Genomic DNA, 17,980 nt, shown 5'->3' on the forward strand with positions numbered 1-17,980 from the left:
ACACAGCTTTGGAAATGTTGAACTGATGGATTCTAAACCAATTTTCATGGTTCACTTAGATGAGCAGCACAGGTTATAGATATCTCTGGATAGTTCCCTGAAGGGCGTTCTTAATTTCCTTATTTCTCAAACTGTATATTATGGGATTGATCAATGGTGTAAACACAGTATATAGTAAAGATGCAATCTTATTAACATCTGATGATTGTCCTCTTGTTGGAAGAATATAAACAATGAACAGAGTTGAGTAGAATATGGAGACCACAATGAGGTGGGAGCTACAGGTGGAAAAAGCTTTCTGTCTACTGATATTAGCTGGAATCCGTAAGATGGCACGGACAATGTTCACATAAGAAGTAAAAATTATTATGCTGGGAATAATCAGTAATGGAATGCTTAGTAAAGACAAATAGAGTTTTATAGTAAATGTATCTGAGCAGGCAATATCTTCTAAGGGGACAAGATCACAGAACAAATGGTCAATGATATTTGCTCCACAGAACTTCAGGTTTAATATTGATAAGATGTCAGTGAACACTACACAAAAACTGAGCAACCAAGAGCTGATGGACAATACCAAACAATGTCCATTTGTCATTAGAGAAGCATAATGGAGGGGATTACAGATGGCCACATATCTGTCATAAGACATCACTGTGAGAAGAAGACATTCAAATGATTCTGCAAAACAGAAGAAACAAAACTGTGTCATGCAGCCAATAAAAGTTAATTTCCCTCCATCATTTAGTATAATGTTGAGCATGTTGGGGGTAACATCTGTGGACAACAAAATGTCACTCATGGACAATTGTAAGATGAAGAAGTACATTGGAGTGTGGAGGTTCTTGCTGGTGGACACCAGGGTGATGATCAGGAGGTTCCCACAAATTGTCCCAAAGTAAACCACAAGGAAAAGATAGAAGAGGAACATTCTTAGCTGTGGGCTGAATTTAAAACCCAAAAGAATTAACTCCTTGATCTCAGTCAGATTTTGAAACTTCTTTTCGTAAAAGATAAAAAAAAAATACAATTAATTTGAGTAATTTAGTATAGTACATGTCCAAAAAGCAAAAAGAATAGCATTTGTTTATAATAGGAAGCAGAATGGTGTTATCCCAGTGTCTGGAAGCATACTGCTCATATAATACACGCTACTGTTCACTAACATACTATTTCCACGTATGCACATTAAATAGGAGCATACCAACTTTTATTTGTGCCTTTGCTATCGTTAAAATAATATACAGTATGGTAATATAGGGGTCATTTATTAAGACTGGCGTTTTAGATGCCGAACTTAAGTTCCTGCGTTGGCGATGGATCCGCCGAGGTTATGAAGAGGCGCCGGAATCGGCATATCGTTGGCGGATCCATCGCCAATACTAAATGTAAGACAGCTTCCTACCGGTCTTACATTTAGAGCATTTTCTATGTCTAAAACAGGCATAGAAAATGGTAAATGAGACAGGACTGCCGGCCCCTTAGCCGCCCATGCTACGCCCACTTTTTCAGACCTCTGCGCCACAATCTGCACCAGAAATACACATATTTCTGTTTTAATAAATTACCTCATAGTGTTTTCTAATGATGCCACCAGCTTTTACTTTTATTGCTCATTTTTAGGACTTGCATTGATTGTTCTTTATTCTCTTTTTGTTTTTTTTTATTGTTATCCTTTTTTTAAACAATAATAATTCCATACAAAGTAATACATAAAAGTTATGTCATAAAGTTCTATTTCCTTGAGACCCCCCCAATTCCTTCCCAGTCTCCCGCCCTTTTGAGATGGTTATCCAATCCCCCCAACACACGACTAGTGGGAGGTTAAAGAAGGAAAAGTCAAGAAATCCATTCTCCCCCACACCTTAGACCATATATCCTCAGAATTTCTTTGCCTATATAAGATGCTTTCATACCTTTTTAACCCTTTCAGGACCAAGCCATTTTTCACCTTCCTGCCCAGGCCATTTTTAGCAAATCTAACATGTGTCACTTTATGTGGTAATAACTTTAAATCAAGTATGATAAAATAGTGATGGTAAAAAGTAAAAAAAAAAATATATATAACCGGAACTAAGGATAGCAGCAGTCCTATGTGGTGTATAACAGTGTATAACTAACAGCAGAATTCAAAAAATCTAATATCCTAATTTAAATGCATAAAATCGATTGTCCCATAAAATATATTCAAAAATATGTGCAATACAAAGAGATAATAGCAGTCCAGTAGTAGTCAGGAGCGTTGGTCCCTCCAAACCATATGGTGTGTGACTAGGTACATAAAATCGTATAAGTTATATTCGGATCCTTTCAAAAGTACATGAAGCTGTCTTCAAAATCCGAGAGTGAACCAATGTTCATATACTGTATGACCATAAATTTGTATAGTTATTAGTGTAGTAACTCTAAATAACGCTACTCTAAATACACAAGCGGTGTCTCGCTTCATAGGAACTTACTGAAAGAGACTCTAATTGCTGGTCTTATTCTTGTATAATTTCTTATACAGTCTTAGTTTTAATGTCATGAGATCTCTATTAATTCGTGAGAAGTATTACACTTTAGTGCGATTTGTTAAACTCACGATTTGGCGTCCTCACCGCTTCTCTCTCCCACGCTGGCTAGCACTGCACTCTGACCTCTGTCTGTGTTCCGGTGCAGGTTCACGTATGACTGATGCTTTCTTACGCGCAGGTAAATCTGTGTTGAGAGGTAAGGATGGTTTTCGATGTTTTCAATCGCAGGAAGTTCTTTTGTGTTGTATTGATAGACCAGCAATATTTGACAGTAAGAGTCTTCCTAATATTTAATGGGGGATTGCCACAAACGCATTTCGGGACTAAGGTCCCTTCTTCAGTGGGTGGTGGATCGATTAGCGGTGAGTTTCTCATCAATCAATCACCGATGACACCAGTATTCTATGTACTGCCAAAGGTACATAAAACACTAATCGATCCACTGGGTCGCCTTACTGTGGCGTGGCTGGAATCGATTTTATCCCCGCTTGTGATTCTTTTAGAAAAAATACTAACACCGTTGGTTAGAAATACGAGATCTCTTTTATTGGATACCTCCCAATTTTTAAAGGTTATCAGAGAGATAGGGAATGTCCAGAGAGATAGCTGGCTTTTCACGATGGACGTGGTCAGCCTTTACACTTCCATCGATCATGATGGGGGTGTGGAGGCTGTATCACAATTGTTGCAAACTGATATGTATAGTGATACACAGAGAAGCTTTTTTCTGAAATTATTAAGGTTGGTTCTGTGTAAGATCTATTTTATGTTTGGGGATAATTTTTATCTCCAGCGACGCGGGACCGCGATTGGCTAGAATGTGGCCCCGCCCAATTCAAATGCGTTTATGGCATCATTTTAGGAGAAACTCGTGTATAATGATTTAGATTTTCATCAAAATGCTTTGATTTGGAAGAGATTCATTGATTACGTGTTTTGCATATGGGCGGGGACACTCGAGTCACTCATAGCCTTTCTTGATCGCCTAAATCAGTGGTTCTCAACCTTTCCAAAGCCGTGACCCCTTAATACAGTTCCTCATGTTGTGGTGACCCACAACCATTACATTTTTTTCCTTGCTATGTCATAACTAATTTTGCTACTGTTATGAATTGTAATGTAAATATCTGATATGCTGGATGTATTTTTATTGCTACAAATTGAACATAATTAAAGCAGAGTAATTAATCACAAAGACAAAATGTTGGGTCCCCCTCAAATAAATAAATCAGTGGTGCTTCAAGTCCCCCCCAAATAAATAAATCAGAAGTGCTCAGGGTCCCCCAAATAAATAAATCAGAAGTGCTCAGGGTCCCCCAAATAAATAAATCAGCGGGGCTTCAGGTCTCCCCCAAATAAATAAATCAGCGGTGCATCAGGTCTCCCCCAAATAAATAAATCAATGGTGCTCAGGGTCCCCCAAATAAATGAATCAGCGGTGCTTCAGGTCCTCCCCCAAATAAATAAATCAGAAGTGCTCAGGGTCCCCCAAATAAATAAATCAGCGGTGCTTCATGTCCCCCCAAATAAATTAAGCCTTGCTCAGCCAAATAATTAAAATAAAATTAGCCAGGCTAAATTAAATCATTGGTGGCAGTGGTGCTCAGCGGCGGTGTCATTAACGAAAAAACTCGGACCTCAGCAGACAGGTGGCCCGACTTACCCGTCCAGACGTCAGGCTCCTTCAAGCACAGGCAGTGATAGGACATCACTTCCTGTGCGCGAGGATAAGGGGCCGCTGCCGTTGTGCGGGCGACCCACAATAGGAAGCCTCAGGGGGTCGCGACCCCTAGGTTGAGAACCACTAGCCTAAATGGTAAGAGGAGTGGTTTAAGATTTACAATTACTTGTGATCAAATACAGGTGATCTTCCTGGATAATATAGTGATCAAAGATTTGGAAGGTAATTTGTCAACTGATAAGTTGACAAATATATATATATATATATATACATATAGCAGAAAAAGAGATTTGGCGGCACCAGTCTGTTGGCTCAGGTGCTATGTCCAAAGGAATGAGCTTTCACCTTCTTATATATGTAGAGAATCGGACAGCACTCCAAGACTTGAAAAAAGTAGAAATCTTTATTCACCCATGTGAAAAATAATTGCAACGTTTCAGCTCACAATCGAGCCTTTCTCAAGCGGCTTGAGAAAGGCTCGATTGTGAGCTGAAACGTTGCAATTATTTTTCACATGGGTGAATAAAGATTTCTACTTTTTTCAAGTCTTGGAGTGCTGTCCGATTCTCTACATATATATATATACATATATGTGGAGAAGTCAGGTGGATACACAGCTGATAGTCCTACTGAATGGACTGTTAGAATTTGTATTATGGCAAGAAAAAAGCAGCTAAGTAAAGAAAAACGAGTGGCCATCATTACTTTAAGAAATGAAGGTCAGTAAGTCCGAAAAATTGGGAAAACTTTGAAAGTGTCCCCAAGTGCAGTCACAAAAACCATCAAGCGCTACAAAGAAACTGGCTCACATGCAGACAGCCCCAGGAAAGGAAGACAGAGAGTCACCTCTGCTGCGGAGGATAAGTTCATCCGAGTCACCAGCCTCAGAAATCGCAGGTTAACAGCAGCTCAGATTAGAGACCAGGTCAATGCCACACAGAGTTCTAGCAGCAGACACATCTCTAGAACAACTGTTAAGAGGAGACTGTGTGAATCAGGCCTTCATAGTAGAATATCTGCTAGGAAACCACTGCTAAGGACAGGCAACAAGCAGAAGAGACTTGTTTGGGCTAAAGAACACAAGGAATGGACATTAGACCAGTGGAAATCTGTGCTTTGGTCTGATGAGTAGAGTTGAGCGGACACCTGGATGTTCGGGTTCGAGAAGTTCGGCCGAACTTCCCGGAAATGTTTGGGTTCGGGATCCGAACCCGATCCGAACTTCGTCCCGAACCCGAACCCCATTGAAGTCAATGGGGACCCGAACTTTTCGGCACTAAAAAGGCTGCTTCATGTCAGCAGAGAATTAGTCTGCATGTCATAGCAGAGAATCTGGCTTCACATCACCCACCACTGGAACAGTCCATTCTCAGATATTTAGGCCCCGGCACCCAGGCAGAGGAGAGAGGTCCCGTAACAGAGAATCTGGCTTCATGTCAGCAGAGAATCAGTCTGCATGTCATAGCAGAGAATCAGGCTTCACGTCAGCCACCACTGCAACAGTCCATTGGCATATATTTAGGCCCAGCACCCAGGCAGAGGAGAGAGGTCCCGTAACAGAGAATCTGGCTTCTTGTCAGCAGAGAATCAGTCTGCATGTCATAGCAGAGAATCAGGCTTCACGTCAGCCACCACTGCAACAGTCCATTGGCATATATTTAGGCCCAGCACCCAGGCAGAGGAGAGAGGTCCCGTAACAGAGAATCTGTCTTCATGTCAGCAGAGAATCAGTCTGCATGTCATAGCAGAGAATCAGGCTTCACGTCACCCAACATTGGAACAGTCCATTGGCATATATTTAGGCCCCGGCACCCAGACAGAGGAGAGGTTCATTCAACTTTGGGTAGCCTCGCAATATAATGGTAAAATGATAATAAAAATAGGATTGAATGAGGAAGTGCCCTGGAGTACAATAATATATGGTTAAGATGAGGTAGTTAATGTCTAATCTGAACAAGGGATGGACAGGTCCTGTGGGATCCATGCATGGTTCATTTTTATGAACGTCAGCTTGTCCACATTGGCTGTAGACAGGCGGCTGCGTTTGTCTGTAATGACGCCCCCTGCCGTGCTGAATACACGTCCAGACAAAACGCTGGCCGCCGGGCAGGCCAGCACCTCCAAGGCATAAAAGGCTAGCTCTGGCCACGTGGACAATTTAGAGACCCAGAAGTTGAATGGAGCTGAACCATCAGTCAGTACGTGGAGGGGTGTGCACACGTACTGTTCCACCATGTTAGTGAAATGTTGCCTCCTGCTAACACGTTGCGTATCAGGTGGTGGTGCAGTTAGCTGTGGCGTGTTGACAAAACTTTTCCACATCTCTGCAATGCTAACCCTGCCCTCACAGGAGCTGGCCGTGACACAGCTGCCTTGGCGACCTCTTGCTCCTCCTCTGCCTTGGCCTTGGGCTTCCACTTGTTCCCCTGTAACATTTGGGAATGCTCTCAGTAGCGCGTCTACCAACGTGCGCTTGTAATCGCGCATCTTCCTATTACGCTCCAGTGCAGGAAGTAAGGTGGGCACATTGTCTTTGTACTGTGGATCCAGCAGGGTGGCAACCCAGTAGTCCGCACACGTTAAAATGTGGGCAACTCTGCTGTTGTTGCGCAGGCACTGCAGCATGTAGTCGCTCATGTGTGCCAGGCTGCCCAGGGGTAAGGACAAGCTGTCCTCTGTGGGAGGCGTATCGTCATCGTCCTGCCTTTCCCCCCAGCCATGCACCAGTGATAGGCCCGAGCTGCGTTGGGTGCCACCCCGCTGTGACCATGCTTCATCCTCATCCTCCTCCACCTCCTCCTCATCCTCGTCCTCCTCGTCCTCCAGTAGTGGGCCCTGGCTGGCCACATTTGTACCTGGCCTCTGCTGTTGCAAAAAACCTCCCTCTGAGTCACTTCGAAGAGACTGGCCTGAAAGTGCAAAAAATGACCCCTCTTCCTCCTCCTCCTCCTCCTCGTGGACCACCTCCTCTTCCATCATCGCCCTAAGTGTTTTCTCAAGGAGACATAGAAGTGGTATTGTAACGCTGATAACGGCGTCATCACCACTGGCCATGTTGGTGGAGTACACGAAACAGCGCAACAGGGCACACAGGTCTCGCATGGAGGCCCAGTCATTGGTGGTGAAGTGGTGCTGTTCCGTAGTGCGACTGACCCGTGCGTGCTGCAGCTGAAACTCCACTATGGCCTGCTGCCGCTCGCACAGTCTGTCCAGCATGTGCAAGGTGGAGTTCCAACTGGTGGGCACATCGCATATGAGGCGGTGAGCGGGAAGGCCGAAGTTACGCTGTAGCGCAGACAGGCGAGAAGCGGCAGGATGTGAACGCCGGAAGCGCGAACAGACGGCCCGCACTTTATTCAGCAGCTCTGACATGTCGGGGTAGTTGTGAATGAACTTCTGCACCACCAAATTCAGCACATGCGCCAAGCAAGGGATGTGCGTCAAACCGGCTAGTCCCAGAGCTGCAACGAGATTTCGCCCATTATCGCACACCACCAGGCCGGGCTTGAGGCTCACCGGCAGCAACCACTCGTTGGTCTGTTGTTCTATAACCCGCCACAACTCCTGTGCGGTGTGGGGCCTGTCCCCCAAACATATGAGTTTCAGAATGGCCTGCTGACGTTTACCCCGGGCTGTGCTGAAGTTGGTGGTGAAGGTGTGTGGCTGACTGGATAAGCAGGTGGAAGAAGAGGAGGAGGAAGCCGAGTAGGAGGAGGAGGCAACAGGAGGCAAAGAATGTTGCCCTGCGATCCTTGGCGGCGGAAGGACGTGCGCCAAACAGCTCTCCGCCTGGGGCCCAGCTGCCACTACATTTACCCAGTGTGCAGTTAGGGAGATATAGCGTCCCTGGCAGTGCTCACTGGTCCACGTATCTGTGGTTAGGTGGACCTTGCCACAGATGGCGTTGCGCAGTGCACACTTGATTTTATCGGATACTTGGTTGTGCAGGGAAGGCACGGCTCTCTTGGAGAAGTAGTGGCGGCTGGGAACAACATACTGTGGGACAGCAAGCGACATGAGCTGTTTGAAGCTGTCTGTGTCCACCAGCCTAAATGACAGCATTTCATAGGCCAGTAGTTTAGAAATGCTGGCATTCAGGGCCAGGGATCGAGGGTGGCTAGGTGGGAATTTACGCTTTCTCTCAAATGTTTGTGAGATGGAGAGCTGAACGCTGCCGTGTGACATGGTTGAGATGCTTGGTGACGGAGGTGGTGGTTTTGGTGGTACATCCCCTGTTTGCTGGGCGGCAGGTGCCAACGTTCCTCCAGAGGCGGAGGAAGAGGCCGAGGCGGCAGCAGCAGAAGAGGCCGAGGCGGCGGCAGCAGCAGAAGAGGCCGAGGCGGCAGCAGCAGAAGAGGTAGCAGGGGGAGCCTGAGTGACTTCCTTGTTTTTAAGGTGTTTACTCCACTGCAGTTCATGCTTTGCATGCAGGTGCCTGGTCATGCAGGTTGTGCTAAGGTTCAGAACGTTAATGCCTCGCTTCAGGCTCTGATGGCACAGCGTGCAAACCACTCGGGTCTTGTCGTCAGCACATTGTTTGAAGAAGTGCCATGCCAGGGAACTCCTTGAAGCTGCCTTTGGGGTGCTCGGTCCCAGATGGCGGCGGTCAGTAGCAGGCGGAGTCTCTTGGTGGCGGATGTTCTGCTTTTGCCCACTGCTCCCTCTTTTGCTACGCTGTTGGCTCGGTATCACCACTGCCTCTTCCTCTGAACTGTGAAAAACAGTGGCACAACCTTCATTCCATGTGGGGTCTAGGACCTCATCGTCCCCTGCATCGTCTTCCACCCAGTCTTGATCCCTGACCTCCTGTTCAGTCTGCACACTGCAGAAAGACGCAGCAGTTGGCACCTGTGTTTCGTCATCATCAGAGACATGCTGAGGTGGTATTCCCATGTCCTCATCATCAGGAAACATAAGTGGTTGTGCGTCAGTGCATTCTATGTCTTCCACCGCTGGGGAAGGGCTAGGTGGATGCCCTTGGGAAATCCTGCCAGCGGAGTCTTCAAACAGCATAAGAGACTGCTGCATAACTTGCGTCTCAGACAGTTTCCCTGATATGCATGGGGGTGATGTGACAGACTGATGGGCTTGGTTTTCAGGCGCCATCTGTGCGCTTTCTGCAGAAGACTGGGTGGGAGATAATGTGAACGTGCTGGATCCACTGTCGGCCACCCAATTGACTAATGCCTGTACCTGCTCAGGCCTTACCATCCTTAGAACGGCATTGGGCCCCACCAAATATCGCTGTAAATTATTGCGGCTAATGGGACTTGAGGTAGTTGGTACAGAACGGCCATGTCCTCTCCCAGCACCAGAGGGTCCACTAACACCACCACGACCTTGTCCGCGTCCTTTACTAGATGTTTTCCTCATTGTTATCGTTCACCACAACAACAAAAATATTATTTGACCCAATGTATTGAATTCAAATTCAGGCCTTTTTTTTTTTAAAGACACCTAACACTATCTGGCTATCTATTTAGGTACCATATTACACTAATACAGGCACAGCAGTAACCACAGATTTAGCTGACTATAAATTTGAGGCCTATTATTTAGGCGCTGGGTGACAGGTTTAGGGTTACTGACAGAATTAGACTTGGAAATGCACAGTAGCGTGTATGTGAAGTTATTCAGAATGACCCTATGTGCACCTTGAATCTTATATACCCTTTTAGGGATAGATTTAAAATAGCTCTGATACAGCATAAACCACTAAATTAGGAAATTGCTAAATTGGGAATTGTATTTCAACCCAGAACAAAAACTGTGCTTTGACGGACACTAAATAACTTGACCAGCCACAGCAGTAACGACAGATTTAGCTGGATATAAATTTGAGGCCTAGTATTTAGGCGCTCGGTGACAGGTATAGGTTTACTGACAGAATTCGACTTGGAAATGCACAGTAGCGTGTGTGTGAAGTTATTCAGAATGACCCTATGTGCACCTTGAATCTGATATACCCTTTTAGGGATAGATTTAAAATAGCTCTGATACAGCAGAAACCACTAAATTAGGAAATTGCTAAATTGGGAATTGTATTTCAACCCAGAACAAAAACTGTGTATGACGGACACTAAATAACTTTCCCAGCCACAACAGTACAGCAGTAACGACAGATTTAGCTGGATATAAACTTGAGGCGTAGTATTTAGGCGCTGGGTGACAGGTATACGTTTACTGACAGAATTAGACTGGGATATGGCCAAAAACTAACCACACTATTGCTGGTTAAATGCACTTGGTGTGACAGCTTGACCAACCACACTACTGAGGGTTAAATGCACTTGGTGACAGGCGCAGCTTGCCCCTGATGTAGTATATGGCCAAAAAATAAACAGACTATTGCTGGTTAAATACACTTGGTGTGACAGCTTCACCCTGATGTAGGATTTAGCCAAAAAACAACCACACCATTGAGGGTTAAATGCACTTGGTGACAGCTTGCCCCTGATGTAGTATATGGCCAAAAAATAAACAGACTATTGCTGGTTAAATGCACTTGGTGTGACAGCTTCACCCTGATGTAGGATTTAGCCAAAAAACAACCACACCATTGAGGGTTAAATGCACTTGGTGACAGCTTGCCCCTGATGTAGTATATGGCCAAAAAATAAACAGACTATTGCTGGTTAAATGCACTTGGTGTGACAGCTTCACCCTGATGTAGGCTTTAGCCAAAAAACAACCACACCATTGAGGGTTAAATGCACTTGGTGGCAGCTTGTGCTGGCACACAACAAGACACAAAATGGCCGCCGATCACCCCAGAAAAAAGTGACTGAAAAACGCTCTGGGCAGCCTAAAAACAATGAGCAATTCAATAGCAGCAGTTCAATCATCCACAGCTGCAGATCGATCTCTGAATGAAGTCTTTTGGAGGAGTTAATCACTGCCTAATCTCGCCCTACTGTCGCAGCTGCAACCTCTCCCTATGCTGATCAGAGCAGAGTGACGTGCGGCGCTACGTGACTCCAGCTTAAATAGAGGCTGGGTCACATGGTGCTCTGGCCAATCACAGCCATGCCAATAGTAGGCATGGCTGTGACGGCCTCTTGGGGCAAGTAGTATGACGCTTGTTGATTGGCTGCTTTGCAGCCTTTCAAAAAGCGCCAAGAAAGCGACGAACACCGAACCTGAACCCGGACTTTTACGAAAATGTCCGGGTTCGGGTCCGTGTCACGGACACCCCAAAATTCGGTACGAACCCGAACTATTCAGTTCGGGTTCGCTCATCCCTACTGATGAGTCCAAATTTGAGATCTTTGGTTCCAACCACCGTGTCTTTGTGCGACGCAGAAAAGGTCAACGGGTGGACTCTACATCCCTGGTTCCCACCGTGAAGCATGGAGGAGGAGGTGTGATGGTGTGGGGGTGCTTTGCTGGTGACACTGTTGGGGATTTATTCAAAATTGAAGGCATACTGAACCAGCATGGTTACCACAGCATCTTGCAGCGGCATTCTATCCGGTTTGCGTTTAGTTGGACCATCATTTATTTTTCAACAGGACAATGACCCCAAACACACCTCAAGGCTGTGTAAGGGCTATTTGACCATGAAGGAGAGTGATGGGGTGCTGCGCCAGATGACCTGGCCTCCACAGTCACTGGACCTGAACCCAATCGAGATGGTTTGGTGTGAGCTGGACCACAGAGTGAAGGCAATAGGGCCAACAAGTGCTAAGCATCTCTGGGAACTCCTTCAAGACTGTTGGAAGACCATTTCAGGTGACTACCTCTTGAAGCTCATCAAGAGAGTGCCAAGAGTGTGCAAAGCAGTAATCAAAGCAAAAGGTGGCTACTTTGAAGAACCTAGAATATGACATATTTTCAGTTGTTTCACACTTTTTTGTTATGTATATAATTCCACATGTGTTAATTCATAGTTTTGATGCCTTCAGTGTGAATCTACAATTTTCATAGTCATGAAAATAAAGAAAACTCTTTGAAGGAGAAGGTGTGTCCAAACTTTTTGTCTGTACTGTGTATATATATATATATATATATATAAGATACGGACAGAAACAGTGTGCTACACTTCTCTAGCGTACATCCTCCGGCTTTTAAAAAAAGATATTCCAAAATCACAAATACAAAGAGTAAGAAGGATTGTGTCTGATTCTGGGATGCAAGAACAAAGGGTACAGGAGACGATACAGAGATTTGAACAGAGAGGTTATCCACCCCAGATATTGAAGGTAGCCGCTGATTCTGTCCTGATAGCTAGAAAAACAGAAGAAACTAAAACTGAAGAAATTATAAGAGGTAAGAAAACTGATACTTCTCGTAGCGCATTTGTATATAAGTTTCATCCGTTTAGTGCTAGATTTGATCATATAGTACGTAAGCACTGGCCTCTTTTGGGGAGGGCATATCCCCAGGTTGTTAAGTTCAGAAATATGCCTTTGATTTGCAATAAACGTGGTTCAACCTATTGTGACAGGCTAGTTCATGCGGACATTGGCACTATGAGGGTCTCTTTGACACAGAAAACTATTGGTAACCAAAAAAATTGTACTTATCCATGCTTGCATTGTGTGCAATCTTCCCATGTGATTAAAGGTGAGTCATTTTACCATCCACATAGTGGGAAATCCTTCAAGATTTAAGTTTTTTTCACTTGCGACTCATCAAATGTGGTCGCCTCAATTAAATGTCCCTGTGGATTGTTATATATTAAGTCCGACATTCGTACTGGTAATTTATTATTACCATTACCCTCACACTTCAGTAAATTCCATCATTCAATTTCCCCACTAAGATTTCAGATATTGGAGCAAGTTCAACGACACAGGAGAGGTGGGGATATTAAATCCCATTTATTGCGAAGAGAGGGCTACTGGATCCATACCTTAAGTACGTTACACCCAAAGTGACTCAATAGGGAATATGAGGTGGTGAGGTTATAGATTGCAATATGGATTGATTTTAGGAATTTTTTGTTATGGAATAATTTGCTTTATGATAAAAAATGTGTTCATATGGATTTTTTTCTTATGGAATATTTTTCTTATGTATATTTCCTTTTTTTACAGATAGCAAATCAAAGATGAAATTTGAGCTGTATCAAGTTAAGCTCTGATTTATTTATGTGTCTATTGATTAATTTGTTTATTCTATTCATGGATTTATACATTGAGTATTGCTCAGGGGTAACATGGTGACTTGTTACTTAGTAACTAGCAAATGCTGTTTGGTTACTATGGAATCATGTGATCTACCGCCCGCAGATGGGCATCTGATGTCATCGATTATGTTAATTATATTGTTATATAAAGATGGAGATTCACTTCTATTTTTATGCGGATTAAAGCTGGATATGCTGAAACGCGTCCATGTATTTATTGGATATATTATGAAATAATAAAACCTTGAAGTTCGCTCACAAGCACCCGCTGGGATTTGTTTAATTAATAAAGCTCTAAGCTGGAGATGTATCTGCCAGGGTTATGAAGAGACGCAGGCATCTTCATAACTTCGGCGCATCCAGCACCAGTCCTAAATATAAGACAGCTTCCTAGCTGTCTTACATTTAAACCATTTTCTACGCCTAAAACAGGTGTAGAAAAATTATTAATAAGACAGTTTTAGATCTGGCGTGAGCAGAGAAAAGTTGCAGATATTTCAGCCGCCACCTGCGCCTGAAACACGCCTAATTTAGGTGTATTTCCCATTAATAAATGACCACCTATAAGTGTACAATATTGTATTTTTTGGTATTTTATCACATTCATTTTCTGAACTGTTTGCTTGTTGTATGTGAGTGCATGTTTTGGGGTACCCGTTAGCCTGGAATTCAGTAGGTGGTGGAAGCATGTATCTGGGGTATATGAACTGTATTAGGGTTTAATTGTTGCTCCGTTTTTTTGTCTGTGTGAAAGATGAGTCGAGTAAATTAACCCCTTGCAGTTACATCCACGTAAAGTGCTCGGACGGTACATACGTGACAAATTATCTCCCTGCTCCATGGGATACAGCTCACATTCTCCATTCAGCTATTAAAAATCCCCTGAGCAGTTCAAAGAGTTTTTATGAAGTCACATTTTACAAATATAGAGACAAATCAACAATAAATATTTCCCTGCCAAACACATAGTTATCGTTGTGCCCTTCTTCCTTGCAGTCATATTCATGTCACGTGCTAGAACAGTACATACTGTATGAGATATATTGGTACTTAAATGTAACATATTAAAGGCGATGTACACCTTCGGAGGCAATTTTATGGTTGCATTTTACTCATTTTTTGCTATGAAATCATATTTTAAATTGGCCTTTATTAAAAATATTGAGCCATTCTGTCAAAAAGGGTTAACTGTTTTTCTAGCTTTGTGACTGGTACTTTCATTATGCGCTGTAAATCTAATAAATCTTATTTCTAAACTATGAAGAGGTCATAAACACTTATTTAAGCCAATTCTTATCAGTAAGACAAGAACTGAGCTATAGTGTTTATAAGGTCAGAGAGCAGAGATAAGAAGCCCGTCAGCTCCTGGTCTGATGGAAAAGACAGAAAATTCAAATGGTGCTTCTGGAGCATGTAGGCTCTGTACAGAAAAAGGACTCTATATTTTTAGTAAAGACCAATAAAAAAAATATTTTGAGCTCAAAATGAGTACAATGCAATAATAATAAAAAAAAGATTGCCTTAAAAGTGTACATAACCTTTATAAAGGGTGTCTATTCAGCTACCAGAACTATTGAAATGCTTGGAGTGCTAAGACATCTAATAATAACTAAATCATAGGAGCAATTCCTCAGTAAAACATAAAACAGTGAAGTTTTATACAGTGGGATGCTAAAGTTTAGGAAATCTTATTAATAGTCATGATTTTCCTGTATAAATCGTTGGTTGCTACGATAAAAAAAAGTCAGTTAAATATATCATATAGGAGACACACACAGTGATATTTGAGAAGTGAAACGAAGTTTATTTGATTTACAGAAAGTGCTATAATTGTTTAAACACAATTAGGCAGGTGCAGACATGTGGTCACTGTTGTTGTCATTTTATTGATTCCAAAACCTTTAGAACGAATTATTGGAACTCAAATTAGCTTTGTACGCTCAGTGACCCCTGACCTACATACACAGGTGAATCCAATTATGAGAAAGAGTATTTAAGGGGGTCAATTGTAAGTTTCCCTCCTCTTTTAATTTTCTCTGAAGAGCAGCAACATGGGGGTCTCAAAACAACTCTCAAATGACCTGAAGACAAAGATTGTTCACCATCATGGTTTAGGGGAAGGATACAGAAAGCCGTCTCAGAGATTTCCGCTGTCTGTTTCCACAGTTAGGAACATATTGAGGAAATGGAAGACCACAGGCTCAGTTCAAGTTAAGGCTCGAAGTGGCAGACCAAGAAAAATCTCGGATAGACAGAAACAGTCAGAGTGAACCCACAGACCAGCACCAAAGACCTACAACATCATCTGGCTGCAGATGGAGGCACTGTGCATCGTTCAACCATTCGGCGAAGCCTTTTCTCCGCCCACAGCACAAAAAGTGCCGCTTGAGGTGGCCTAAAGCACATTTGGACAAGCTAGCTTGATTTTGGAATAAGGTTCTGTGGACTGATGAAACAAAAATTGAGTTATTTGGCCATAACAAGGGGCGTTATGCATGGAGGAAAAAGAACACAGCATTCCAAGAAAAACACCTGCTACTTACAGTAAAATATGGTGGTGGTTCCATCATGCTGTGGGGCTGTGTGGCCAGTGCAGGGACTGGGAATCTTGTCAAAGTTGAGGGACGCATGGATTCCACTCAGTATCAGCAGATTCTGGAGACCAATGTCCAGGAATCAGTGACAAAGCTGAAGCTGTGCCAGGGCTGGATCTTTCAACAAGACAACAACCCTAAACACTGCTCAAAATCCACTGAGGCATGTATGCAGAGGAACAAGTACAACGTTCTGGAATGGCCATCTCAGTCCCCAGACCTGAATATAATTGAAAATCTGTGGTGTGACTTAAAGAGAGCTGTCCATGCTCGGAAGCCATCAAACCTGAATGAACTAAAGATGTTTTATAAAGAGGAATGGTCCAAAATACCTTCAACCAGAATCCAGACTCTCATTGGAACCTACAGGAAGCGTTTAGAGGCTGTTATTTCTGCAAAAGGAGGATCTACTAAATATTGATTTCATTTCTTTTTTGTGGAGCCCAAATTTATGCACCTGCCTAATTGTGTTTAAACAGTTATAGCACACTTTCTGTAAATATAATAAACTTCATTTCACTTCTCAAATATCACTGTGTGTGTCTCGTATATGATAGATTTAACTGACATTTTTTATCGTAACAACCAACGATTTATACAGGAAAATCATGACGATTAACAAGGTTGCCCAAACTTTCGCATCCCACTGTATCTGGCTCCACCATTACCACATTTTCTAAAATGACACATGGAGAGGAAATGTATTCTTTCATAACATTTTGTAACATTTGCCAAATTATTGTCAATGGCCGGCTAAATATTAATTTTTAATAAAATAAAACATAAATGAGTAAATATAATTTGAAAAAATGCAATTTTCATAATATACATTTATCTGAATCTGAGTGAGATGAGAATTATCCTGTTTCTCTGCCTCAGGGATTGCTGCCCGTACTTACATCAGATATTTCCATTTTTTTGTTATCCTCAAGGCTGAGTAAATCTTTAGTTTTCACAGTTTCTATAAAATGACATGACAGCATTTACTCACAGAATAGAAACTGAATGGTGAAGTCTTATACACATTTATATTGTGGAGCTTCAAGACGATGGAGATGTGGTTGTTTTCATGTCCCATGTCTCCTAAGGTTTAATCCAAAAGGGAACATGAAGTGAGCTCATAGCTTTTCCCTGAGCTCTCCGAAGTAATGTACAGTATTCCATTTTCAAGATTAAAATAAAAAAACATGAAAAAAATAAAATAATTATTAATGTATTGACTTTACTTTACCATCACCCTTCTCTTAAATTTGAATCCTGACAAGGTTGAATCCATTTTCCTAAATTTCTAATATTACAAGTCTGGGAAGCAGCATCACAAAATCATCAGTGTTTTTATTGCCCCAAATTAGCAAGACTCAGAGACTATAAGGCAGAGTGAATGCTTTAAAAATGCCCACCCCCCAATAAATAAATAAAAAATTAAAATAACTTTGCATAGTTGCAGTTTTTTTCAACACCCTCAACAAATAATAAATGTTTTACATAATTTATATCCAATAATGAACCAGTTAAAAAAAATGGGCTGCCGAAAGAAAAGCTTTTATATGTTCAATAATTTATTTATTTATTTAAAGGTTGCCAGGGACTCAAGCACAAATTAAAGATAAGTCAGCTAGGAAAAGTCATCTTCCTTTACAAGATATTACATGGAGCAAAAATGAGGTAATAGGAACTGATAGGGGATTACACAATATGAGAAGAAACCTCAATAATGGCTTGACAAGATAATATATCTCAAAGGAGTGGCAAACTCGCTAGAAAGCCATGGCAGCCAATAACTATGGGACCTTATCCTGGACTGCAAGCAAAGTGCGAAGATGAGTTCACAATACATGTGATAATTTAATAACTGGCTCACCTCTGAAATGGGGGACATATGAGACCGTTTCTAATTTCTAGCAATCACCTAAGACGTAGCAGTAAGAATATGGGCAACCACCAACCTAACATCGTGAGGATTATAACACAAGCCTGTACCTAGAATTGTTAACTCTGGGCTTAAGGGGATCATCAGCTAAGTTGCTTCCTTGATTAGATCTAGTGATGAGCGGCATAG

The 17,980-nt window shown here is 42.6% G+C and overlaps 1 protein-coding gene across 1 annotated transcript; it reads right to left on the reverse strand.

The window, feature by feature from the left end:
• Positions 1-73: 73 nt before the first annotated feature.
• Positions 74-16,999, reverse strand: LOC122919820 (olfactory receptor 1009-like). Its single transcript, XM_044269010.1, has 2 exons — positions 16,913-16,999; positions 74-1,000 (listed from the first exon to the last, which is right to left on the reverse strand). The coding sequence occupies exons 1-2, from the start codon at positions 16,997-16,999 to the stop codon at positions 74-76; spliced, it is 1,014 nt and encodes a 337-aa protein (XP_044124945.1).
• Between the last annotated feature and the right edge of the window lie 981 nt (positions 17,000-17,980).

Source organism: Bufo gargarizans, chromosome 9 (assembly GCF_014858855.1).
Source record: "Bufo gargarizans isolate SCDJY-AF-19 chromosome 9, ASM1485885v1, whole genome shotgun sequence".
NCBI lineage: Eukaryota > Metazoa > Chordata > Amphibia > Anura > Bufonidae > Bufo > Bufo gargarizans.